The sequence below is a fragment of the Bombina bombina genome, chromosome 3 (assembly GCF_027579735.1).
Source record: "Bombina bombina isolate aBomBom1 chromosome 3, aBomBom1.pri, whole genome shotgun sequence".
NCBI classification, from domain to species: domain Eukaryota; kingdom Metazoa; phylum Chordata; class Amphibia; order Anura; family Bombinatoridae; genus Bombina; species Bombina bombina.
In genome coordinates this window covers 968,109,239-968,136,870 of record NC_069501.1, presented here as the reverse complement: position 1 = coordinate 968,136,870, position 27,632 = coordinate 968,109,239, and the positions used below count along the sequence as shown (strand labels likewise).

General features: G+C 36.2%; 1 protein-coding gene across 2 annotated transcripts in view; it reads right to left on the bottom strand.

Annotated features, from left to right (window-relative positions):
- Positions 1-526: 526 nt before the first annotated feature.
- NR4A1 (nuclear receptor subfamily 4 group A member 1) overlaps positions 527-27,632 on the bottom strand; it is a 40,650-nt gene continuing 13,544 nt past the window's right edge. Inside the window, exons 1-7 of one of the 2 annotated variants that reach the window (XM_053708032.1) lie at positions 10,010-10,129; positions 6,871-7,685; positions 5,313-5,442; positions 4,456-4,607; positions 3,637-3,839; positions 2,643-2,821; positions 527-1,425 (exon numbers count right to left, since the gene is read on the bottom strand). In XM_053708032.1, coding sequence (XP_053564007.1) covers positions 1,169-1,425; positions 2,643-2,821; positions 3,637-3,839; positions 4,456-4,607; positions 5,313-5,442; positions 6,871-7,683 — 1,734 coding nt within the window. In that variant the 5' untranslated portion in view covers positions 7,684-7,685; positions 10,010-10,129 and the 3' untranslated portion in view covers positions 527-1,168. Of the gene's footprint in view, positions 1,426-2,642; positions 2,822-3,636; positions 3,840-4,455; positions 4,608-5,312; positions 5,443-6,870; positions 7,686-10,009; positions 10,130-27,632 lie in introns of those variants that run through there. The other variant, XM_053708031.1, reaches the window with a different exon arrangement.

Sequence of the window (27,632 nt, the reverse complement as noted above, 5' to 3'; positions counted from 1 at the left end):
AGTATTTACTGTAAATATTTCATTCCAATGTTCTGCACATAGAATATGTTCTATGTATTTATAAATAGATTTTTGGAGTGTGTTTTCCCCCACTTTTTTTGCTCCATTGACTTCTATAAAGGGAATACGGTTATTGAACGCATGATATTCTAAGTTCGGATTTTTACATGCATCGGGTTATTATGCGAGTAAATACAAGTGCTATTTGACTCGCACAGAAAGCTTACTTCTAGTGGCGATAGCACTCGAGCAGAAGTGTTAAATACCGTTCCACTGTATGTGTTATATGAAATGAAAGTAAGAAATTAATTTGAGCAGAACATGACAACTATTGAGTAGCAAATGCAACACATCTCTTAGAATTTTACTTCTAGCACTATATACAAATACCATGGTCTCCTAAAAAAAGGGGATTTCTTTATTTTCTATCTGGTTTCAGAGTGATATATAGTTTGTAAATCTGTCTCTGTAGCTGCATCATTTTAACCTAGGATTGAGATTTAATTTTAATATTAAGACATGTAGATTACTGTTACAGTATTTTTTATTCAATATATTAAATATATATTAATCAGAAAAAAACACATACTGTAAACCCAATAAGATACACAAATATAAAGGATTTCTTTTCAAAAATTACACATATATACACACAGTCCAGGAGGACTGTGGGAGCCAAAGTCACCACTGCAAGGGTAGCACTTTAAAGTCCTATTTACAATTGTCTCTTAATATATGTACACGATTTTACAAAGCAAGCTGCATTTATGTCCATCCCTGGTGACCTGAATGAGAACAGGGCATGTCTCCTATTTCAGTCCGTTTCATTTGTCTTTTCTTTTTATTCTGGTCAAAAACGCTCCTGTTCCAGGAGAGATGCAATGCTAACCACTCTGCAAACATACAATAATAAAAAAATACTTTGAGTGCAGAGCTTAATAGGGATACTGAGCAGGAGGAAAAAAAAATCAGTTTTACCCAAAAGGCACATCTGGATTCTCCATTTAGTATTAAAAAAAGAACTCCAAACAAGATCCAGTAGATCACTTAGTGATATGGATCTGCTGGATTAGGCACCATATATCAAAGAAAAGGTTCCACAGTTCGCAAGGGGTCAGCCTTCACGCCTTCCTTTTCTCTGGACTTGCAGAATCAGCACAGGATTTCTTCAGAAAGGCAATGTGTCCATGAATATCTTATCCACAATAGGAGGTGGTGGCACCAGGTCCTCCAGTTTAAGATAGAAAATACGTTGAAGGCCTTGCGTACAAAGGGTCCGCAGTTCTGGAAGTTTTCCAAGCAACTTGGAGAGACAGTTATGTCGGTTCTGCTCATTCATGGTAGATGGCACATGTTCCTTAAGACAGTTAATAATCCGATTCTGCAGTTCCTCAACTTTCGTAGGTTCTTTCAAACCGTGCCTGTCTGTAGATGTCAAACAGATAACATTTAGTATTTCCTTATAAAATGCATTTACTTTAATAAAAAAAAGTGCTACAGAATTAGTTACATAAAATAGTTTTGTTGATTAGAATTAATGCTCAATCTAATTTGATAAATATTTAGGGGAACAGTATATAAACAATTAAAAGAATAAAACAGGTGCATATAGTGATCTTGATATAATAAAGTAAAATATTCAAGTATATTAAGAGACTAAAAGATGAAGCTGTAAAGATTTTTCACAAAATGAGCAACACCAGAAAGAGAGATCATGTTAAGGGGTAATAGTTTAAGGAACAAATTGCAGAAATATTTTATAGAAAAGGTGATTTATTCATAAAATAAACTTCCATTAGAGGCATTAAAGAAAAACACTAAGGGGGGTGGGGGCTTCAAGAATGCCTGAGGTACTACTACAATAGAAAAATGAACATGACAGTTTTGAGTAACTAGGTTTTGACAATAACTCTACATACACATTTAAGTTTCAGCAAATATTTACTAAGCCAGAATTAACACAATCATGAATTATATCCATAACAAATCTGCATTATAAAATTATTCAGTGTATATAATTAAAACAAATGCGGGAATGGGGAAATGGAGAAAGCAAATCTAAAATACTACAATGGATTTGTGGCACTCTTAAAAGCAAATATGCTTATTTACAAAAATGTTTTAACACATGGTACAAAAATGTCATAGATGCTGTTAAAGTGAAGGTAAACTTTGATGAATGAAAAATACTATTAATATTTTTTAAAAATACTATTAAAAACAGGGGCACTGATCCGACTTCCTCCAATCACAGCATGGCCTCAGGCAATGACTACCCTGGGGGGAAAGCCGTGATTAGAGGAAGCCGGATTAGTCATTGCTGACGCGTGAAGAGAGGATTTCCAGGAGGGGGAAGCTGCTCTGGCTGTGAAAAGAAAAAAGTTACGTTTTTAATCAAAACGGCTGCTTTGTAAACTTTGATGAATGAAAGTTTTTAAATAGTATTTTTAAAAAAACGTGCTTCCATTCACCAAAGTTCACCTTCACTTTAAGTATAATCAAACTTTTCATTTCATACTCCTGTCTATAAATAGGCATTCTGTTATGTAAAGCTAGGTTTTAGGGAAAGAGGAAAAGTGAGAAATAAAAATAAATATATATATATATTTTAAGTTATGTTGATACTTAAGTTAGGTGCTCACCTGTAATGAGGACAAGAGCAGAGAGGCAGGAGAAAGATGGGACATCAATATTCATGCGTTGGAGACTGTGTGAAAAATCAATGATTGAGTCTATCCATTCACCGAAGCCCTGGACACACTGCAGGCGGTGAAGCACCACACCATTGCAAAAGATAAGCTTCCCTTCCTCTGGCTTTGACCTAGCAATATTAAGAAACAAGCATTGGTTATTCAAAATATGTGTAAATGAAATAAGAATTAGAAGGATGTTGCAAACATTGGTAAGAAATTATAAACTAATTTGTTTTACATATTCAAGAGTCATTACTTGGAGATTATTAAATGTATCACATTCTCCACTATACACAAACAGACATTCTTCTTTATCTGTATAACCAAATGTAGCAATTAAAGTGATGGTAAACTTTAGACTAATAGAATGTTGCAATAAAAAATATAACCGTTTGCAAGTAATACCATGCAAGTAATATATTATAATCCTAATTGATATTCCTCTGCCCCCTTCATTTCCACTTTTGGCAGGGCTGTAATGTATAGAGCAGTCCCACCCATTCTCTACACAGGCTTTCTAAGGGCTTTAAAGAGGCTGGATTTCAAGATTGTCCAATGACACATGTTGGATGTTTTTTTTTTAGTTCATCCATGTGGGCCGGCATAACATTGTAATAGAAGCATTATTATATGAACTAATTTCACAGATGGATTACAACAACAAAAAAAAGTACACATACTTTGATGGCAAAGATTACATTTATGGCATTTGATTATTTAAAGTTTACCATCACTTTAAGATTATCAGCTAGAGTGCCAGTGATTTTGCCTGAAGCGTGCTTTGGCATATACTGTAGTAGTAAAATCTGTTCCTGCCAACAGGCAGGTAACTCTGAACTTCTGAATACTGGGAATGACATGCAGTAATAGGGGAGCAAGTAAAAAAAAAAAACTTAGCAACCCAACACATATAGCAATAGTCAACAAGTTACATATGATTTACCTGTAAGCCAGCCTCAATATGAAGAGTTCTAGAAAAGATGATTCAAGCAGCAAATCCTGGTCTTCCTTAGGGAGCTCTAGAAAGCCCTGGATCTTCTCTGCCCATTTGCGAATCACATCCAAGGAACCAGAGAGCAAATCGTAAAACTGCTGTACATCTACAGAGTTCTCCTTTTCAATCTGAATAGAAACATTTTCTTGGAACTACAATGAAGAAAGGATTTTATAGTTCAGCGTAAATGGGCCACAAATAGTTTATTTTCACTTAAATTATGGATCTTTCCCTGAAAGTTCATCACATAAAGAGTGGTAAAGCTCTGCTAACACATAAAGCATACTTGTTTGATATATTTATAAAAAATTGTATGACTACTTAATTGTGCTGATTTATTCCACCATCAGTCATTTCACATTAGATTTTATTGAGGAATGTATAATCAATGGCACACTGGAAAGAATATAGTAAAGTCAGCATTCGTAGAGCTTTTATTAATAAATTGAATGTTAGCATGTTATGCGTTGTGTATGAAAAACCAGCCTGCTTGATAAACTTCTACACAGTGAAAATACGGTGGAGAATGACTTGAGTAATAAAGGAAGCTCCACTTTTTGTATGGAAGTAAGAATATAGGGCTAGACAGTGCCCAGCTTGTTAAATATGTATCTTTTTTTTAAGCAGATCCTATATTAAACAAAATAATATCAGCAAAGTGCTTTAATGAATTCACACAATTTCAACAGGGAAAAGACAATCATTGTCCAACAATACAATGAGTGTAAGCACAGACAAAGCTATTAATACAGAGTAAATAAAAATTACCTTGGAATAGTCCAGTTTAGTAGAGCTGGGTATGGAGTCGATGTGCGCACGCACCAGTGAGTTTATTAGGCTAACTGGAGAGGAGTCTTGAACTTGTTTTGGTTTTGAGGGAAGACGACCTCTCCTGCCCTTCAAACTATCAGTCCGTACAACTGCAGAGAAAAAAATATATTAACCGTAAGTTACAGTTATGTATTTCAGAGTCAAAACCTTTAGAGTTATGTTAACAATACTTCTAACTATACCAGATCAGAGATCATAAAAAATTAGTATGTTTCTTGCATTATAGGTTACAATATTAAAAAAAAGCAATGTTTATGTGTTTTACAATTCCACCACTAAATATTGCTCTATGAACACTTGGCTAAATTGTAGATTTTGTCAAATCATATTGTTAATAACTCAAAAAAGTAATGGAGCAATAAAAAAAAAAAAAAGTTATAATGAACTAGAGCAGGTTATTATTGCACCTACCACAAAAGGTTTGAACACATAGTTAAAGTCAGCAATGCACTACTTGTATGAAGTTAAACACAAAATCTGAGCCAATCAGAGGTGGCATATGTGCAGTGTTCAGCTCTGGACTGACAGTGCATTGCCAATCCAAATCTAATTTTAACCCCTTACAGGGGTTCTCTGCAAGTGGAAATTAAAAAATACTCTTGCACATTAGAGTATATTATTGCTCAGTTAAATCCTTTTAAATATTTACTTGAGAAGGGTATCAATTTTATAGACTTTATGCAGAGTAAATTTTGGTCATAATTTATTAGGTTTGAGCCCTCTAGGTTTGATGCAAATATATTTGTATATAGTGAAACATAAATAATAACTGTATCAAGAGGGGTTATACATACCTTCCTTCACCATTCCCACTGCTAAGCATTTCTGAAATCGGCAGAACTGGCAGCGATTCCGTCGCCTTTTGTCCACGGGACAGTCTTTGTTAGCCAAACAGATGTACTTGGCATTTTTCTGTACAGTCCTCTGTAGAAAGAATAGGGAACAATTGTCAGGGAAAACAAGATGCCAAGCTAAGACAAAGTCTCTTCTGTTCCCATTTATTTTTGTAACATTTCTCTAGTGTCAGACAGCTTCTAATATCAAGTTGACATTTGGCTCTATACGAAAGAGTGTGGTTCACCTATCTTAATTAGCAGGGAATAGCTTTTACGCAACTTACTTAAATGCAAATGGACACAAAGAAATATATACAGACACATTTAGTGGGTGTGTTTATACTATAACCAGTTCACCATTGCTCAATATATTGGACTTGATCAAGTAACCAACACCCATCTTTTAATGTGCGTAAAAAACGCTGTTCAGATCCTTTAGGTGGTCACATAGGCCTTCGGAAAGACATTTTACTCTTTGAATTTTAAGCCCAGATGCCAATGGTCAGCCAAGAGATATTTTAACAATTATAGAGGATGCTTATCTGTAAGTCAAAGTCATAGCTGTACCAGACAGCCAAAGGCTAATAAATTACAATTGCTTTATATAAAGGCCATCATATATCTGGTTCATTTACAAAAAGTATGTGTTGACTTATATAGATTAGAACATTAAATTCTATTAAACAGATAACGGTTTCTTTGCATTAAAACAAACCATATAAAGGAAACAAAAAGTGCAGAAATATTTTACATATACTGGTATAAAAGAAGTTTGTCTCATTTTGTATTTATGGTTAAGATAATTGTTTTTCAAATTTCTTAATAACTTACATGCTTGTGCAGAGTTATAAAAATAAGGAATAGCAACAACCCCCCCCCCCCCCAAAAAAAAATGGTATACATAGCTTGTTGGCAAAAGAATTTTAAATGTCATCACCCAAAGCTCTAGGTTACTAAAGACTATTTAAGTAATATGTTTTGTAACTATTTACAGACACAAAGTATTACTGTGCAGGGAGGCGTGTTTCTTGCTGTGTAATGAGATTCATGGCTACTTTAACATGGAAGGGGTTAAAGTTGCAGTTTATTTCACACCGTTCCATCACCTGCTATCTAATGGAAACTTCTGGTCGCTTAGCTGCTGCCTAATTGGTGTTGGGTTCCTCCTCATATCCCCAGTTTGCCCCTGCTCAATCCTGACATTAGCAAAAGGCTGCAGGGATGATCAACTGCTGTACAATCAGGCCAAGAAACTGTACACAGGAAAGAACAGCTGCTCCTGTTTAACGCGACAGGATAGTTTTGGGACAAGCCCCCTTTCTTCACCCAAATTAAACATCTATTAGCTGAAGCGCAAAGACTGGGTGGCTCCAATTCAAATACATTTGCCTATCCTGCTTGTCAATACTAAAGGCCAAGCCGTATACAGAAACCAACAGGTGATACAATCAATGCCTAGTATAAGCAAAGAAAAAAAAAAATGCAATAAATAACATGTATAAACATTTATTCTTACCTTAAAAAAACCTTTGCACCCTTCACATGTTCGTACACCATAATGCTGACAAGAAGCATTATCACCACAGACTGCACAGCGCCCTTCGCTAGAGCCTGGGCTGCGTGCTTTTGATGGAGACAAAGGACCGTCCAATAAAACAGAGCTTTCCAATACCACAGGACCTTGACCAATAGGAACACTCTGATACCCTACTGGAGAGTTCTGTCCTAATGCAAATAAATCTGTATCTGCAACCTGCTGTTCAAGTCTGTGTGGTGTTGACACCATCTTTAAAGGATTTGGAGCCATACTGGGACTGTGAATAGATGCCCCAAATGAGAAGAAGGAAGGCTGTGGGATATTGTTTTTTTGCTGCTCAGTCCATGGACGCATACCATCATAGCTCTGTGTTGGGGAATATGCACCATAGGAACTCTCCCAGGGTGGCAGAGGAGGATTCTGGAATCCTGGTGTTGATGGAGACGGTATAGAGCAAGGACTACCATAATAATCTGACCCACTTGAAGACATAGTTTCTTCCAACTGGTTGGTGAAGGATCCTGGGTAGCAACCGAACACCTGGAACTCCTCCACCTTCAGGGAGGACTGTTGGTTTGAGGAAGGGATCTGGTACAGGAAAGCGTCAAATTCTCCAGTGTAACCATCCATGAAGGTGCTAAAACTTGGCAAAGAAGTGGAAGCTGATATTTCACTGTTAACAAGGTCCATGGTGAATTTTCCAAACTCTGTGTTTAGGATGTCTGGAACGTAGCTGTCACAGGGGCCTGCACACTGAGACAGACTTCCATGCTGAGCTTGAATACAGGGCATTTCTAAATAAGAGAAAAAATATATATAAGATTAAACGATCATTTTTCATTCAAATTCACAACTACCATAAAAGGGTATTAATATTTAGCAAATGTTACTACAAATTTTACACTTAGCAAATAAAAGTTAAAATAACACAAAAATAGATTCCTATACGAGATTAATTGCCACATCATAAAATTTAAATATGTTGTCAGATAGGTATATTTTGTGAAATCATGGCTATGAAAAAACAAAAAATTATTAAAAAAAAGGTATTCACTAGTCTGGATGGAAGGCCTAAAGTTATGAATAATGGCTAACCATATATCTGTGCAGCAAAATGATGGGTCTAAAAGATAAGCAAAGAAGACTACTTTAACATAATTAAAGTATTGACAGGTTCATTCTTGGTCACATAGTATACATTTAGTTGTCAATGCATAATCACAGCATTTAGCCCATACAAGTTTATTTAAACTGTATAAAAACTGGAATACTAAAGTAATTTTTACTAAGTGAAAATATGTAAAATCATGCATAGAGCACACCAAGTTTACCACTTTATCATTAGATGATCCAAACTAAATTTCTTCAACATACCCCATGAGATTAAGATGGACAAAGGCAGACATTTTAAAATCAGTGTACACAAGTGGATCTATTGGAAACTTATTCAAATCAGATTCTACCTTTGCTGTTCAGCAGACTACTTCCATGAAATCAAAAGCATAACAAATTATTAACAAGAGACTGTCTGACAAAGGGACTGCAATATCCTGAAAGATTGCAAATCTGATCCATTAGGTTAGCCATTTTTATTTATTTTATCAGTTTTACAAATCCATTAATCTTTTTGCAAAAGGATTTTTGCTTTCTTGAACAAAGGCTTTAATATACAATATAATATATATATATATATATATATATATATATATATATATATATATATATATATATATATATATATATATATATATATATCCATTATACCACATACATAGCCTCGCTTCATGTGGACCTCAGGCTACTTTTTTTTTTTTAGAAAAACTTTATTAGAGTTCTAGTGTAGACATTAGTATATTACATCTGAGGGCAATAAAATAATTAATACTTCATCCAATCCAAAACGGTTTAATGAGCCTTATAAAATTTGGCTTGACACTTCCCCAGAGTTAATTGCTACAAGTAACATGAAATAGGGGGTGCAGAGAGACAATAAAGCACTTTGTATATGAACACAATATAGTTCCTAAAACATAAGCCCTTGATAAACCTGTTCATATAAAGCAGCATTTAACATTTTTATAAGGCAATATATGCTGTTTTGCATTAAGCGCACTATTTCTAAAATTATAATAAAGCTGTATATACAAGATACATGATTTACAATATTAACATTTTGCAATAAAATAAAAACCAGGTTGCAATGCTGCTGAGCCTCTTTGTTATACTGAATTTACAAATGAAAACACTCTGTAACCATTGTTTTATTGCATTTTGCAAGCATCAAATTGTACAAGAAGCCTTAGCAGGTGTACACTATAATAGAGAATCTCTTACCCAAGAGATAGGGGTGAAGTATCATATTCTCTATTAATAGTGCAATACAATTCTTGTTAAACAATGAGATTATATTGATCAATATATAGTTTCATACTGTGTGTGCTCATAAAACATTCTATGCACTTAGCTTGCCTAAGCAAATACATAATTCTGTCAGATAGCTATACCTGCAGATGAAAGTCTGCATGACAGCATGTGTCTGACTGGCTGAGTGTCATGGAGAGCTGCCTGTATAAATCCACAGCATCTGCACCTGTTGCAACTAAACAGCCAAAATCTGCATCAAGCCTCTAACATTCAGAAGATTTGTACAGTGGAGCTCCAGTCTGTCTGCTGCAAGAAATTATTAGTTCTAATTTGCACAAACTGTATATGAAGCAAAACAAAACATCCTACACATGATACATATACAAAGTGGACCATACGTTTTTTTTTTTTTTAAAGGCATAGTACATATTAAAAAAAAAGGATATAACTTATGAATTTTACCAAATACAATGTTAAATGAACATGCAAAATAGTTTATTTGCAATATTATTGCACCGTGCCACCATTTCAATTAATCCATACCAAAACATTTATATCGGAGTACCAGAGAGGGTTACTATACAATATGTGCAGCTCTCTTTGGAAGCTAAGCAGTTAAGTGAACAACAATGTTGCATAAATCTCCAAAAATTACATCCTTGCAAATAACAAAACCAGCAGGTGCTTAAATCCAAATGCACATGTGTATGGCAAAATTGCCTAATAAAGCGGCATAACCGATGTCATGACATACCAGATGTGTTAGCTGTAGGTCCCCGGCGCTGGCTGTCCGTGAGGGGTCAGCCTGGTTGCACTGTTATTAGTGATGATGATGATGTACAGTCTATAGCACTAGCTGTCTACAAGAACACTGCTCTCCAGCTCTGCACCTACATTGTATTAAAGCCTCCGTGACGCACGAGAGGGGGCCTGACTTTTACCACTGACGCACACGGGTCTGCTCCATATAAGGGCAGGGGCGTGTCTTCCTTTCCGGTGGCTGCTCCATAGCCTGGAATGTGTGCGAGTGACGCACGGTGGTTCCAATGACGCAGGACACATTGTTTGATCTATTAATAGCTCTCATGCTAATAATAGCATTGGCGGCAGGAGGGAACCGACCCTGAAATAGAAGTCAGGGGAGAGACCCCAAATGGACGTCATCAATCATCGGATATAGCATGAGGTTTCCCAGGGATTCTCTGCATATTTACAGCTGCACGAGTTGCATAGGCACAAGGTTTACATAAACCACACGCTGCCCGGGTCAGTCAGATGGCGGTTATGTAACTCTTACTTATTCCTCATTTTGCATGACTTCTAATCTCGACAGAATATATATTAATAGCCACGAGCCTGGCATAGTAGTCTGAGACGAAGTGTGAATGAGGATACATGGTAGTACAAATATATACACAGCCACGTGTAAAATGTTAAGAAAAGTACACCTATAGTAGTATATATTCTATAGCGTTCAGCAGCGTCTTACTAGCTGATCTCTAAGCAGGATAATAAGGAATTTAATTGCAAATACAAAACAATAAACCAGTGACCCTGCCTCCTTTATTAAAATTCAGTTTTACCATAAAAGTGTTACCTATATGACAGGGTGTCCATGCAGTTCCCACATTTTTTACATGTGTCTGCCCTAGAGGTATTTTGTTTATTATGTGCAGCATATGGTTGCTTGATATTATAACTTAGCATTTATCTGTGATCTCAGTCACATTACTCTTCTACCCTCTGCTTTTGCAACGCTGTACAGCAGGGGTGGGCAGACTTTTGTAAGGCAAGGGCTACCTGTAATTTTATTCCAAATGACGTGGTCACCAAACTAACAAAAAAACACCAGTCGATGGGTGAAATTTGTTATTTTTGCCACAAATAAGACCTGGCGGCTGAAAATTGTATTTTTTGCCACAAATACAGCGGTGCTCTTTAATAAATAAATACAGCCGCGCTCTTTACTTACTGCAAGAGCTCGCTTTACGTCACGCCGGGATCATCAAGCAACCTTATCTGTGTACCGCACAATCGAGACGGCTCAAGTCTACGGCTAGCAGAGTAGTCAAGCTTGGAACACATGGGAAACCCACAGCTCAGGTACAACGACAATTAACTATTCTCAGCCAATCATAGACACTCATTCTACAAATTAATTTTATTGGCTGGACGCCTTGTCAGGTTTATTAGGGGGCAGGTCCTGTTGGCTGCTCTCCATCTGTACGCTACTAGCTGAAGACTATTGCAAACAGCTAGGACAGTGAGACCTGCAGGCTCTGTACCGCCTTACACAGCAACCAGAGACTGGTATAGCATCAACTGCACAATCTGGTGACAACAAATTCTGGGGACAGAAAGCTGCAGAAACTAGCACAAAGTATAGCTAATATTAGTGTGTCACAGAAAGTATCAGAGAGCAGCATCAAAGTCTGGTGCAGAGTAAGTAAAAAGAACCTGAGGGGGAGTAACAGACCCTGGGGAGAAAAAAAACACTACCCGACCATTCACCCAGCAGAGCCTGGTGACAAGTAACGGATGAGAGAACTAGAAAGTAGCAGCAGAATATCAGACAGAGCAGGACCTGGAACTGCCAAACCCAGGGAGATACTGAGCAGCATCTCAGCCTGGCACATGAAGAATCTGTGCTATGGACTGACCGCTCTTGAGACAAGAAGTAAGAGAGTTTGGGACAGGTAGTAACCAAACCTGAGGCAGCGGATTTAGCTACAGCTGCGTCCCGCATGCTAAAGTACACATACTGCCATCATAGACTCATAGCCGATGTCAAAAGTCTGCATAAGAGGATAAAAAAAAAAAAAAAAAAAAAAAAAATTTCTATCTACGGTGACAAAGCTCTTCACTTATAATCTAAACATGTGAGAAATGATCCAGTCTTGATAAAGGCGCACCTATAGCGCTGAAACGCGTAGATTTGACTATCCAGTGTGATTAAAAAACAGGTTCTAGCGAAAGAACGATAGATCCGTCCAGGAACCACTCCCCCCACGACCCGGCTACTCTATTGGACCTCCGAGGACTACGTGTAAAAGACGAGAGACGCAGACAAGAGAAGTAACCCGCATCCCATTGCAGAAACTACAGAGGTAACCTTCCAACAACCCGTGCAATTGTAGAGGAGGTAAGGGATATCGGTAGTACGGTAAGGGGGAGCACCGCTTCCCTTCGCTTTATTTCCACCGCTCAGCTAAATTGAGCCTTTTAAACAGCAACTTCACATTACTTTTACCGCTCAGCTGAATTGAGCATTTTTTAAACAGGGACATACGCCCTTGGATCAATTACAAATAGTTGTGGCCACAACTCTTATTTCAAACTTTGCTTACATAATCGTCATAAAATGATCATCATCTATATACAACTCATATGAGGTTCTGACCAGAAACGTTACAATCCAAATAGCAGTATACAATTATCACCTTTCGTAATTCATCTGTGCTAACATTGCCAATGTATATATAGGCAGTTCCTTTTGGTGTAAAATTTATTTGCTGCAATTTGACGTCTCTGTATTGATTGTCACTGCTTTTAATCTGATTTCAATCATATGTAACATGTTCCACCTTTTGTGATAATACGTATAGAATCTGTTACAACTGTTACACTTGTTACCTTTTGGTGCTCATGCATCAATTGCTGCCATTTGGCGTTTATTCATATGTGGATTAAGATAATTCTTTCATAGATACCCACTATCATCAAGTATATTTTTAGACACTTTACATGCTTTTATAAGTTTATTTTTTATTATAAATTTCAGTAAAAATCATTTAACAGCAAAACCTATGCATCATTTTTATGGTTTGTTTGGTTTAATGAAATACTGTTTTTCAGACTAACATAATTCCAAACTAGTGGTAATCGTATTTAACTTCTACTTTTACAAAGAATCTCATTTTTATACACATATTTCTTCAAAGGACATACAACTAACATAATTATCTACATGCTGCATAAGATTGCATTACATTGATGTAACATTGTACACAAATATTTCACTAGACCATTACACAGTATATCTGGTCACAATAGTGATAAATTATTACACTCACATCAACATATAGTTAAGGGGACGGTCCCAGATACTATTTAACTACACACCAATCAAATATTGGCTTATATATCCACCCACTGTAAGATAGTCCAACTCACAGCTCATATTTTGAGCGCCGAGTATAAAAAAATATGAGAAATTATTACTTTAGACTTATTTTTGTATTTGAAATAGCTGGATTGTGCTTTGAAATCGCAACCCATCTAAATGGGTTGAGCTTGCAGGTAAATCGGATATCCTTAGTTTATCACTTTCTGTATATACTACATACACATGCTTCTTTTTATTATCTCTGTAAACCAAAGCCTAATACTTAGAATAATTGAAAACGTAACATTCGATTGCTTAGCTCTGAGTGTAATTTATTTTGCTGGCTAGGTTTACACTGGTTTTCTTTAACCTATACTTAAAGGGACATTCCAGACAAAACTGGAATCTACATGGATGCAGTTCAGTTTTGAATAAAAGCATTTTTGTAATATTCATGTATTAGCAAAAATGCTTCTAACAAAAGCTATAGCCGTTTCAGATGTGTATTTAAGTATGCACCGTGCACCAGCATTTTAAACACTGCATTTTCTTAGAGAACCTAAGGTGCTTGTATCCTCTGGTAATGACTCAATTTGTTAATTGCTGACATGATACAAGCCCCACTGGCACTCTGAAAGCTTTAGTATTTAAAATGCTGGTACACTGAGAATATCTAGCTATGCTTCACATTCACCTGCAAAAAAAATGTTTTAACACAAAAACAGTGCTAACTTTTACAAGAAGCATTTTTGCCAAAACATGTATATTGCAAATATGCTTTTATTCAATAATGTAATTCATCTACGTGCATTTAAATTTTGACCAGAATATCCCTTTAAGTATTATTATTATTATCAGGTATTTGTAGAGCGCCAACAGATTCTGCAGCGCTGTAAACATAATCGGTATACAGGATAGCTTTTGTAGGGGTCAAGTGGGTAGAGGGCCCTGCCAAGAGTTTCACTGTTGTAGTCGGCTCTTATGAAGCGATCTGTAAACAGCTGGGCCCATAGGCTTACATTCTAAGGGGTTCAAGGGGAAAGCAATGGAGTTAGGAAAGGTTAGTGTTGGTTGTATGCATCCCTGAATAGTAGGGTTTTTAGGGAGTGCATGAAGCTGTTAAAACTAGGGTAGAGTCTTATGGAGCGAGGCAGGGAGTTCCACAAGATGGGGGCCAGTCTGGAGAAGTCCTGTAAACCGGAATGTGAGGAAGTAACAAGAGAGGAGGAGATCCGATCCTGAGCTGATTGAAGGGGACGGGAGGGAGAGTATCTAGAGACAAGTTCTGAGATGTAGGGGGGAGCAGTGCAGTTGAGAGCTTTATATGTCAGGGTGAGGATTTTATGTTTAATCCTAGAGGCAAGAGGAAGCCAGTGAAGGGATTGGCAGAGAGGTGCAGCAGATGAAGAGCGACGAGTAAGGAAGATGAGCCTGGCAGAGGCATTCATAATGGATTGTAAAGGAGCTATGCAGCAGCTAGGTAGACCAGAGAGGACGGAGTTGCAGTAGTCGAGGCGGGAAAGGATGAGAGAGTGGATTAAAATCTTGGTTGTATCTTGTGTAAGGAAATGTCTAATTTTAGCGATGTTTTTAAGGTGGCCGCCTTTAGCCAAGGACTGAATGTGGGGAGTGAAGGAAAGATCTGAGTCAAGTGTGACCCCAAGACATCGGGCATGCGGGGTAGGGGTAATGATGGAATTATCAACAGTTATAGAAATTTTGGGGGTGGAGACATTGGAAGAAGGAGTTCAGTTTTGGAGAAATTTAGCTTAAAGGGCCATTATACACTCATTTTTTCTTTGCATAAATGTTTTGTAGATCTATTTATAAAGCCCATAAAGTTAGTTTTTTTAAAAAATTTATAATTTTGCTTATTTTTAAATAACATTGCTCTGATTTTCAGACTCCTAACCAAGCCCCAAAGTTTTATTTGAATACCGTCAGCTACCTTCTCCAGCTTGCTCCTGTTTGTGTAAAGGGTCTTTTCATATGCAAAAGAAGGGGGAGGGGGGAGTGTCTTATTGTCCACTTGCAGTGGGCTTTCCAAAAAAACTAAAGGCAAGACGTTCAGAAATGATTGCACAGATGTAAATGTATGGTTCTACAGCTAGACTGTAGTACTACTCAATATCTTTCTAGAGATTTGCTCACAAATATGTGCTAGCATTGTTGTGGAAAATGATTAGGGCTTCGCTACTTTTGTATTGCCTCTTGTAGCAGAGGTTTACTAAATATTTTAGCGGCATATCTTTCTACAATACACCCTTGCTGTTGGTAATTCTTTCAATTAATAGTTGTAAAATTATGGTGAGATATCTGGAAGGGGGCTTGCCCCTTGGCTATTTAGTTGCCTACTGTGACATATTTGATGCCAAGGTCCCACTGTGGACCCTGGAGACCAATTTGTCATTTTTTGTTTCTTTGGGTAACGAATGGCTACCTTTTATCCCCTTCGTGGCATTCATAGAGACATTAGCGTCTTGTCTCTGTGGCTCCCCTCCACTTTTCTTATTGGAAAACAATCTTGACACCTGATTCAGTTGCTTCCAGGACCACCGATTCTAATTTTGGTTAAATCGCGCCTGTATACCACCTTAGGGCTCCAAATCTAGAGGGCTATGTAAAGATTTTCTCCGCCTTTAAAAATGCCATATTTATCTTCTTAAAATATTTTTAATTTGTGGGTTTTAAAAAGGGATAGTCTAGTCAAAATTAAACTTTCATGATTCAGATAGAGCATCTGATTTTAAGCAACTTTCTAAATTTACTCCTATTATCAATTTTTCTTTGTATCTTTATTTGAAAGAGCAAGAATATAAACTTAGAAACCATACCATTTTTGGTTTAGCACATGGGTAGCACTTGCAGATTGGTGGCTACATTTAGACACCTATCAGGTGCTGAACCAAAACCGTTTACATATTTTTGGTTTACATTTTATATGATGCACTTCTGTTATTCTGGTTCTTTATGGTGTTGAACAGTTTTTAACAATAAGAAAAAAACATGCACACATGATAAAAACTGCATATGTCTAGGAAGTGTTTCAACATGTGTTCTAAATTGATAACCATTCAAGGACACTACCTGGTTAGGGAGGGAGGAACAACTAGGATAACCCAAAGTTCAGATACATAAATGTGTTTGCACTGTGGATCTATGGCCTTTCCTGATTTAACAAAGTGTTTAGCTACGTCTTTCGCTACTCTAATTCCTTGTCACTCCTTGGAAAGGTTTGCAGCTCCTCTTGCCTGGACAACTCAAACTATGTAAAAGCAGTGTACAAGACAGATACAATTACAACTGGAAATGCTACCCATTCATGAAGACTTTCTCCAAAGAGGACAGAAAACCAGCTGTATGTACTCTAGGTCTATCTGAAAATGACTGGAGTATTCTAACCATTTGTCTGCCACTGATTATTACAAGTGAAATGCATCTTGTTTGATTGCAGGTAAAAATAAAGTCAAAGAAAATAGTTTCCCCTATTCTCTTACTTTTTCAGATCCTTTACTTTTCACTCTCCCTTTTGTGTTTCTACAACTTGTTTACTACGTAAAATCCTCTGTCTACATTGTCACAGATTAATTTAGAATACGTAAATTCTAAAGATGCATAAATAATTATGCTCTCAAGGATAAAGGATGGCGGTACGATTAAGAATTTAAAATATGCATCTTATTGGTAGCTCAAATGATACTCTTCATGTTAAATAATTATGTGCTCATTCAACATACAGCTTTGGAATAGAGAGAGTGGCATTATTCCTCGCTGTCCCTAGTTAAACTTGTCTATCTTGCAGTACTTGCTTTGATTTATATTGATACAGAAGTGCTGCATAAATCATATTACAGTATTATGAATTTTACTTAATTAGGGATTCAAGCAGGTTCTTGCTCCACTATCAGCTCTATAGGTTATGGGTCATTAGACAACTCTGTGTATAAAAAAAACACATCTGTAGCACACTTAGCAATTACGATCCATATTGTGTATGTGGTTAAACAGTCAAGCATTAGCAGTGGTAATCAATACAGATAATATCCCAGCTACGTTTATAGGAAAAGTTGACCAGACAAAGATACAATTCAGAAAACATTTATAATCACTTTAATGCTTCATGTTGGAAACAACTTTCCATTTTAAATGGCACTGCTTAGAGGTTGTTTTTTTTATACAAACATTTCCAAATTACGGCCCTGCTTTTATTTACTTTTTATTTATGGAATTAAGCAAAATATACATTGTTTTTCCAATTTTAAAAAAAGTCATTAAAATGTATAAAAATAATTTTGTGCTAGACACAATGAAATTGGAATTTGTTTTAAAGAAAGATGCTAGGGCAGGGCTTGACAAACCCAGGCACCAGAGAGCGACCAGCACCTTAAAATTGGATCCTGGTGCCCTGGTTTATAGAATATCATTTTCTATCTAAACAACTAAATTGTTGAGAACATTTTATTGCATAAATGGGGTTTTAAAAGCTTAGATACACCATCTTTTGCTTCTGTGTTACTTAGATTTTATTTTAAAGCACCCAAAGGGACACTAAACCCACATTTTTTCTTTCATGGTTCAGATAGAGCATGCAATTTTAAGCAATTTTCTAATTTACTCCTATTAATTTTTCTTCATTCTCTTGCCATCTTTATTTAAAAAGCAGAAATGTGATGCATAGGAGCCGGCCCATTTTTGGTTGAGAACCTGGGTTATGCTTGCTTATTGGTGGGTAAATGTAAGCATCCAATAAGCAAGCACTATCCATGGTGCTTAACCTAAAATGGTCTGACTGCTAAGATTTGCGTTCCTGCTTTTAAAATAAAGATAGTAAGAGAATGAAGAAAATTGATAATAGGAATAAATTAGAAAGTTGCTTAAAATTTCATGCTCTGAATCATAAAAGAAAAAAAATTGGGTTCAGTGTTCCTTTAAAGGGACAGTTAAGTAAAAAAAAAATGTCTGGATTTAAATAGGGCATGTAATTTTAAACAACTTTCCAATTTACTTTTATCACCAATTTTGCTTTGTTCTCTTGGTATTCTTAGTTGAAAGCTAAACCTAGGAGGTTCATATGCTAATTTCTTAGACCTTGAAGGCCGCCTCTAATCTAAAAGCATTTTGACAGTTTTTCACCACTAGAGGGTGTTGGTTCATGTGTTTCATATAGATAACATTGAGCTCAGGCACGTGAAGCTCCTAGGAGTCAGCACCGATTGGCTAAAAATGCAAGTCTGTCAAAAGAACTGAAATAAGGAGGGCAGTTTGCACAGGCATAGATACAAGGTAATCACAGAGGTAAAAAGTATATTATAAACATGTTGGTTATGCAAAACTGGGGAATGGGTAATAAAGGGATTATCTACCTTTTTAAATAACAAAAATGCTGGTGTTTACTGTCCCTTTAAGGTTACAAGTAATCTAAAGCTGAAATAAAAAAAAAAAAATTGTATTGTCAAGGTGCATCAAAAATTATAACAAAACTGTTCTCCAAAAATCGTATTTGTTGAAAAATGTAAAATTTGTATGTAAATTACACAGGAATAAAGCCTAAAATATGCACAGCGTAAATCTTAATGTATGTGCAAAAATCACTTTGAAATTCGTACTTAAAGTGAATGTAAAGTTTCATGAATGAGTGCCCGGTTTTTAAAAATACTCTTAAAAACAGGGGCACTTTCATTCATGAAAGTTTACATTTCACTAGTTTTGTTAAAATACTTAGTTTTTCTTCTTGCAAGCCAGAGCAGCGATTCCCCCCGCCTGCCGCTCGTCTCTTCATTCATCAGCAATGAAGAATCCGGCATCCTCCAATCACGGCATGGCCTCAGGCAATGTTTGCTCTGGGGGGGAAGCCGTGATTGGAGTATGTTTTTTTTCGTAAAATGGGCTAAATATGAGCGTATATGAAATAGTCTCTAATCCCAGCGTAATTCTGTAATGATTTACACACTACAGATCTCAGTATTTTCTTGCAAACTAAAAAGGTGGAGAGCTTTTCTCAAAATACTTATAACCCTAACAAAAAAAAACCCCCAAAAAAAAAACCCACCTGCATTGGAACATATAGGTGATTGTAATAAAAAGGGATTATCAATCTTTTTTAGACAATAACATTTTTGAGAGTACACTGTCCCTTTAAAGTGATGATAAATCAGAGCGTTTAAAAAATGATCGGATTTACCATCACAAATGATAAACACTTTTTAATTTGAAATAGGGTGCTAAAAACTCATGCTGCTTGTGCTGCGGCAGCTCGCTAAAGTCAGAGCCTCCGGCCGCCCACGGCACAGCACTCTTCTACCATTGAGGTGACGTTACCACCTCTAACACTGTCAGATGACACACACTGCTTGTGGTAACGTCACTGCATTGGTAGAACAGGGCTGTGCAGTGGGTTAATTTAGCACCCTTTTTAAAATAATCAATGAAACTAATTTTTAGTGATGGTAAATCTTGGTGTTTTTTAAATGCTTGGATTTACCACCACTTTAACAGAATGTGCATATTTGTGTAGTGATCACTAGCAGACATGAGCAAAATCACTCCAAATGAGAGGGGAAAAAAAGGTTTATTTAGCACAGGAATATCCATATTTGTTCAAGAAACAACAGTTTATTATGTTAGTTTTTACTTTCACTTTAAACGACCACCTTCTAAGAAGCTGCTGTGGGATGCTACATTCCCCAATCACACTAGCACCCCAATTCTACAATGTGTTAGGCATATATAATGTAAGGCAGTTTTTTTTATATGTCCTGTGCATGTTCTCTATCCAGGGCAAGGAGAACGTTTACAGATGAGAAAATGGATATTTAAATAAGAAACTCAAGAATAATGGTGTATAAACAGACTGGCCACACATGAAATATAGCTCTGTGGCAAGATCTATAATTACCTTTGCACTTTACAATCATACGCATAAATTCAGATGAACAAATAAAATCAAAATAACTGGCAACAATAAATGAAAATTTGGAGAATATGAGTATTTGATATAAAGAAGGTAGAACTCTTCACAAAAATATCAACAATGTAAAAATTTACAGTAAATACAACAGGCATGTAAATGGGTAAGAAACTGGTATCATTTATAGGGATAAATACCAGAATATCTTCTGACGACTGTATTTTCTTTTTATTTCTTGTTGCTAACCCCATAGTAGTCTAAGTGAGGTTAGTGTGCAGGAACAGTCTGCAATACTATGATTAGAGTTTTCTGCAATATACAAGTAGAGACAGGAAGAAGACAGAAGGTGGGAGAATGATAATGAGAATCTATAGTGTATGGAACAAAAGGGCAACACCCCCATCCACACAAGAGAAAATAACAAAAATAGACTTCTGGTCATAGTCTGACATGTGGTCTCATTTCTCACAGTGGAACCAGTCCTCTGAGTGACTGCATAACCCTTCACCCCTAACTATAGCAAATATGTGCATATTTGTGCTTAAAACAGCAAACTCATCTTCCCCTTTGTGAACGTTCATGGGTTTTAAATACAGAAGAATTAAATGCAGGGGGGGGAAAAAAAAAAACATTTTTTAATTATGTTTATTTTAAAACTGGTTCTTTAAGGTTGCAGCTTGTAGAGGATCAACTGAAAATAGTGTGTGGTGTCATAAGTGAGGTTGAGTGCTTTTCAATCAAGGAGACCAGAGAAAAAAATAAATAAATCAGGAGTGTATATATATATATATATATATATATATATATATATATATATATATATATATATATATATATATATATATATATATATATATATATATATATATATATATATATATATATATATAAATAAAACAAGATGTTTGTTCTGCGCCTTTCTTCTGTGGAAATGTAAGGATAATAATAATGGGGTATTATCTCCCCTATCCCCAAACACTTACTTCAAAGTACCTCAATCAATATGAGGTAAGTAGTCACCCTTCGCAATATATTTCCATATGCATCTGCATGGACTCCAATCCGTCAGTTGATTCGTTGATACAACCAGGAGAAGCATCAAGAACGTGCTGTCTGCTGAGGCTGTATGTTAGATCCTCACTGTAAGCTGGTAACTCGTGATACCTTTTTTTCTTAAACTCTGTCTGTAAGCAACAAATCTTCATTCTGAAGTGCCTAATAGAGGGATTATGGAAGAGAAGAGCTTTGACCACCACCTTGAATCAATGAAAGCCAGAAAACAACATTCCCTCTGAGTGCAGTGACCACTGGGTTATGATTTATGAGAAATAAGTAAAATGTCCTCTTTATATCACACAGCCTCCTCTCTACAATTTGCGCCAAACAATACTGTGGAGCGCATCAGTGCATTCCACCGTTACGATGAACCAGATTGTGATATAAAGAGGACATTTTACTTATTTCTCAAATCATAACCCAGTGGTCACTGCACTCAGAGGGAATGTTGTTTTCTGGCTTTCATTGATTCAAGGTGGTGGTCAAAGCTCTTCTCTTCCATAATCCCTCTATTAGGCACTTCAGAATGAAGATTTGTTGCTTACAGAGTTTAAGAAAAAAAGGTATCACGAGTTACCAGCTTACAGTGAGGATCTAACATACAGCCTCAGCAGACAGCACGTTCTTGATTCTTCTCCTGGTTGTATCAACGAATCAACTGACGGATTGGAGTCCATGCAGATGCATATGGAAATATATTGCGAAGGGTGACTACTTACCTCATATTGATTGAGGTACTTTGAAGTAAGTGTTTGGGGATAGGGGAGATAATACCCCATTATTATTATCCTTACATTTCCACAGAAGAAAGGCGCAGAACAAACATCTTGTTTTATTTATTGCTCCTGTGGAGGCATATTGGGAGTCTTCACACCACTTTCTGGTTCAGCTGCCTACCTTCAGATTAATTATATCTGTGGACTGCGTATTTTGCACATATATTTAATCTTTTTTACCTTTTTTTTTAAATATATTAGGTTTTATTGAGGCATTTTATCTCATTGGTATGTTTCTTTGTATGACATTAGGATAGCGCAGATATCATATCCTTTTGTTTGTAAAATATATATATATATATATATATATATATATATATATATATATATATATATATATATATTTTAAAATAAAAAAATACCCAACACAACCTATCAACCATGAATGTTTACATTTTTTCATGTCCCCTGAAATTGATATTAAAATATATTTGAATTCTGAATATTCAGATGTTAATTTGTTCTATAAATTTAAAATGATAGAATTTGAAAAGGACCATTCAATTTTTAATTTAAATGTCAAATTACATTTGCCTATCCCTAAATTCACTTACAAGTTAAGATGAAATTATAAGATGTCCCAAAACTGCAAAAAAAGTCACATCATATTAAACATCTGCACCACATCTTTTCAAAAGATATAAATTGACCAAATTATTATTATCAGTTATTTGTAGAGCGCCAACAGATTCCACAGCGCTATAATGCCCAAATACACCAATAGGCTAGGAACAATATATGATTTCTGTGCTAAAAAGGGTAGATCATGTTCTGCTAGCAGATTTCTAAGGGCTGACCAGTAGATTGCAAGATTCTTATGTGGTTTCCAGTTTTAATCACAAGCCATAGAGATATGGCCCTGGGCTTACAGAATTGGATACATGTTCCCAATTAGAAGCAGCAGTCCTATGAACCAGCTGTGTGAATACCACGGCTGATTGTCTCACCAGCAGTATTTTAAGATATATGCTTAGCCTCTTTCTGGGAGTTAAATACAGAGATGCAGGGTCGCAAGTTATAAATTTTTTTATTTTATTTTTTTTAAAATGACATGATCTAACCAATTAGAACATGTCATTTTTTTCCTCTATAATGGCCTTGAAGGACGTGAAATTCACCTTTATCTAGAGGTCGTTAAGCTCTTTTACAAATATTCCTAATATTAAATCCTCAATCTTAAAATCCCCTTTTTAATGTTTTTATAATAAAATATACCATAGTACAAAAGTAAGAAATTAGAGACTATTTGTAAAGTTTTTGTAACATGCCTACTTTTAATTCAAGTTTTCCATTGCTATTCTAATGATTTAGTTTAGACTGAAAATAAACTTTAGTAAAAAAAATGTTTACTTGTTCTTAGAGGACAGTTGACACCAGAGAAAAAGTGTCTAAAATTGTCCATGATATAAAGCCAAAAAGTACTCATCACCATAATCTATAAATCACATCCTATCCAAATACAAGTTGTTGTTTTTTTAAAAAAAAAACTTCTCTGCAGACAGGATCCTGGTGAAGGTGAATATCTTCAAATAAAATATCATGGCAAACTGTCAACTGTTGGCTTTGGATGAAAAGGATGTGGAAAGCCACCAATGCAATGAGAACGGCAAACATACACAGGTTATGCACTTTTCCTATTGTTACAGCTCTATTTTTAGAATTCAAGCAGGTCTACACACATGCGTTATTAAATACAACTTTATGGCATGTTTGCGTTGGATTCCTGGAACCCATCCAGTGCTGCTACTTTACGGAATGTGCTGGTAGTTATTATTGTGAACTGCTCTGCCAGCATATTTCTGGGATCACAGCCACTACTTAAAGAAGATTTTAAATTACTTATATTAATCATACTTCATTAAATTACAAAATAAGTGGGTTGCACAGATGATACATTTTAGTGGCAGAAAATGATTCTGTATTGTGTGTAATGTTTTAGTTTGACACGTCTCTAGCATGGTGGTATACGTATCTGCATACTCTTCCCATATATGTGCAATAAAAGAAATCCACTATAAGCTTGTGCGTGTGTGTGTGTGTGCACTTGTCTATTCAATGCTAAATGCTGATTTGTCAAATGATTAGAACTTTTGAATGAATGACATTTTGTTCTGCCATCCAGATAACTACAAATTTAGAAGTAAATAGTAAATTGGTTCAGTATTTTAAGTTACTTACGCCTTTTTTTTAAATTGAGAAACAACCATTTTTAGACTAATCAAAACCCCTGCACTATTTAAGACATTTAAAGTCACATAATAACATGTTTAAGTTAATGTAACAATACATGCACAAGTGAAAAAAGAAAATTCTCCAGTGTGTTAAATACAAGCAACAATGCAATTATAAAAATACTCTGCAAGTGGGTTAAAGACATACAGGTTGATTAAAGTCCTTTAGGAAAAGGTGTCCAATTATTTTCTACAGAAAGTCCCCAGAAAAGTGAATGGGCCCCATTTGTCAAGCTGCAAAAGCAGCTTCAGAGCCCCAGCGTTTCAGGCTTGCGCAAATGAGCTTGAAACACTAGTTAAGTGCTTAACCTCTCTACCACCTAAAATGTGGCGGGGTGAAATCATCCTAGTCCGGATGATTGACAGCCAGGGGGCAACATTGCAAGGGATACTAAACCCAATCTTTTCTTTAATGATACAGCTAGAACATGCAATTTTAAGCAACTTTCTAATGTACTCCTATTATCAATTTTTCTTCGTTCTCTTTGTATCTTTAATACCAATCCTAAACTTTACATTCCTGCTTTTTTAAATAAAGATAGCAAGAGAACGAAGAAAAATTAATAGGAGTAAATTAGAAAGTTGCTTAAAATTGCATGCTCTATCTGAATCATGAAATAAAAAAAATTGGGTTTAGTGTCCCTTTAAATGTAGACAGTATATATGCTGACCGCTCGCAGAGAGGACATGTTCGCGGTAGTGTCCTTGTCCGTGCATCCATTAATAAACGGGGCTCAATGACAAGAGGAATGCGTGAGTAGCCACCAAACAACGCTTAGCTCTCAGTAGAGCACTGCTGCTCCGGATCTTTTTAAAATTCCAAAAGAACAAAATAAATTTGATAATAGGAGTAAACTGAAAAGTCAAACATATATTCATGTTTCAGACAGAGCATGTCTATTGTTTAGATTGTTCTTAAAATGATAGGTTAGTCTGGATTAAATATTGAATTTTGCAGTATTGATTAGCTAAATAAATTTGAATTTTTTTTTAGGATCTAGCTGATGCATAATTTTGGGTACTGCCATGACCACGAAAGATTATAAATCAGCCTGGTTGGCTTATATGGTTCCTCAAACTTGATTTATAGCAGAGTATAGAACATTTTTATTTTTCCTCGTTAAAATATGAAATAGAGGGAGAATATAAACTACTTACATTTTGAGAGCGGTCGCACTCTGCAAGAGCTCTAGCCGATCATTCAACTATGCGATTTTTGGAAACATCCTACAGCTATAGTACTTTATTCACTATTATACTACTGCACTACACAGTGGTGTACCTACTATCTCAATCTTAGCTGTATTCCTGATACTGGAGCACTAGACCGGACAAAAGAGGACTAATGCGGCGGCCACAATTAGGCAACGCTACCCCCTCAGTGGTCTGAGGTAACCTTCCCAAACCGATCCCAACAATCTTGTACCAAATAAATCTGCTTCTATAGCTTTGTGCAGACTAAGTGGGGATCGAACATAAGAGGTTGAGACGCTCTAAAGGATTACAAACTACGCACCTAAAATGGTTACCACATGGGAAATGTGCAGACAACAATGCTTCAGCTACTCAAGAAGTTCCAGAAATACATGCTACAACTAATTGACAGAGCACCACTGGACTTTATACTGAACTGGTGCCACACAAGGAACATAAGACCTTTATCTAATGGAGCCTCAAATGATCATTCTCCAAACGTAGCCCATTGAGCCACGATTGCAAATACAGCAAACTACCAGCAACAACGGGAGAGCACCCTCAATGTGCTGCGGGAGTCACAGCATACTGCTGCGCCAACACTCTTGGCAAACAATACCCAAGGTCATCTTAAATCCAACTGCCACTGAACTTCACTCGAAAGAACATCACTCACCACCCCTTACATCAATGCTTCCGGATACATTGCCGCAGGACAGGACTCGAGACTGGCTTAACCTGTGGGGGAGCACGGAGGGACTCAAGGACAAAAATGAGCATTATGAAAACAAGCACCCTGTCTCATGCTATCACCACGGAGGACTTTCACGGTGAGCCCACTTTATACATCACAGCTACAAAAACTCCACGACGTACAGAGAGGTTCCTGAGCTTTATGGATATGTCATCCTGTAAATTTAAGACTTCCACGGCTACCGTGGGTCCAAGCCCTACTAGGAGACTTTTAAACAAACAACGGGGGCCTCCAGGACCTGCAAACTATCTCCTGGACTTTTTAATGCACAAGCAAGTGTTTTAAGATATCGTAGCTTAAAGGGACATTAAACCCAAAAATTCTTTCATAATTCACAGATAATACAATTTTAAACAACATTCCAATTTACTTCTATTATCTAATTTGCTTCATTCTTTAGATATCCTTTGTTAAAGAAATAGCAATGCACACGGGCGAGCCAATCACAGGAGGCATCTATGTGCAGCCACCAATCAGAAGCTACTGAGCCTATCTAGATATGCTTTTCAGGAAAGAATATCAAGAGAATGAAACAAATTAGATAATAGAAGTAAATTAGAAAGTTTTTTAAAATGGAATTCTCTATCTGAATCATGAAAGAAAAAAATTGGGTTTAATGTCCCTTTAACTCTATTGCAGTCATTGTACCTAGATCTAGTTAACCACACGCAGACTTGTGTTATTATTTGTGTGTACCACTTATAGTTAATATTTTAGCGCACATTAGCTTGCTCTTTCCGCAAAACTTAAAGCTATGTTGTACCAAAAGTTTTATCATTGGGATAACAGATACCATAACCTCCTATTTTCACCACCCATATTACTTGACACTAATGACTTAACTCAAAGTGAACTGTACCTATAACAATCTACTACATGTAATTTTACTGATGTCTTATTTCTCTAAGGCCTAAGATGGCGCATATCTTCAATGCACAATTTGGTTTCCGCCTCATGGCTAGCAGCCGAAGCCGTGGGGGGAGCTGAATTTATATGCTGTGACAGTAAGAGCCATCATGTAACAGAGGTAATGGATCCACATAATGTAATAAAGTCTTCCGTTCCCATTACTAAATGACCTTCCTGATCAAAATTGGCCACATTGACACCAATTGAAGAAAAAATGGTATACCTTATAGCACCTATACTCTCATAACACTATATCCCCACTCAAACCTATGCTATCTCCTGTTTAATATTACACTGGGTGCTATACTTCCACCTGCAAAATAAATATACACATTAGAAATTATATTTAATCAAAGACGCTAAAAGTTGCCTCAGCAATACTGAGTATACTTAAGTCTCTTTAGGATTTTTTTTTATATATATATATATATATATATATATATAT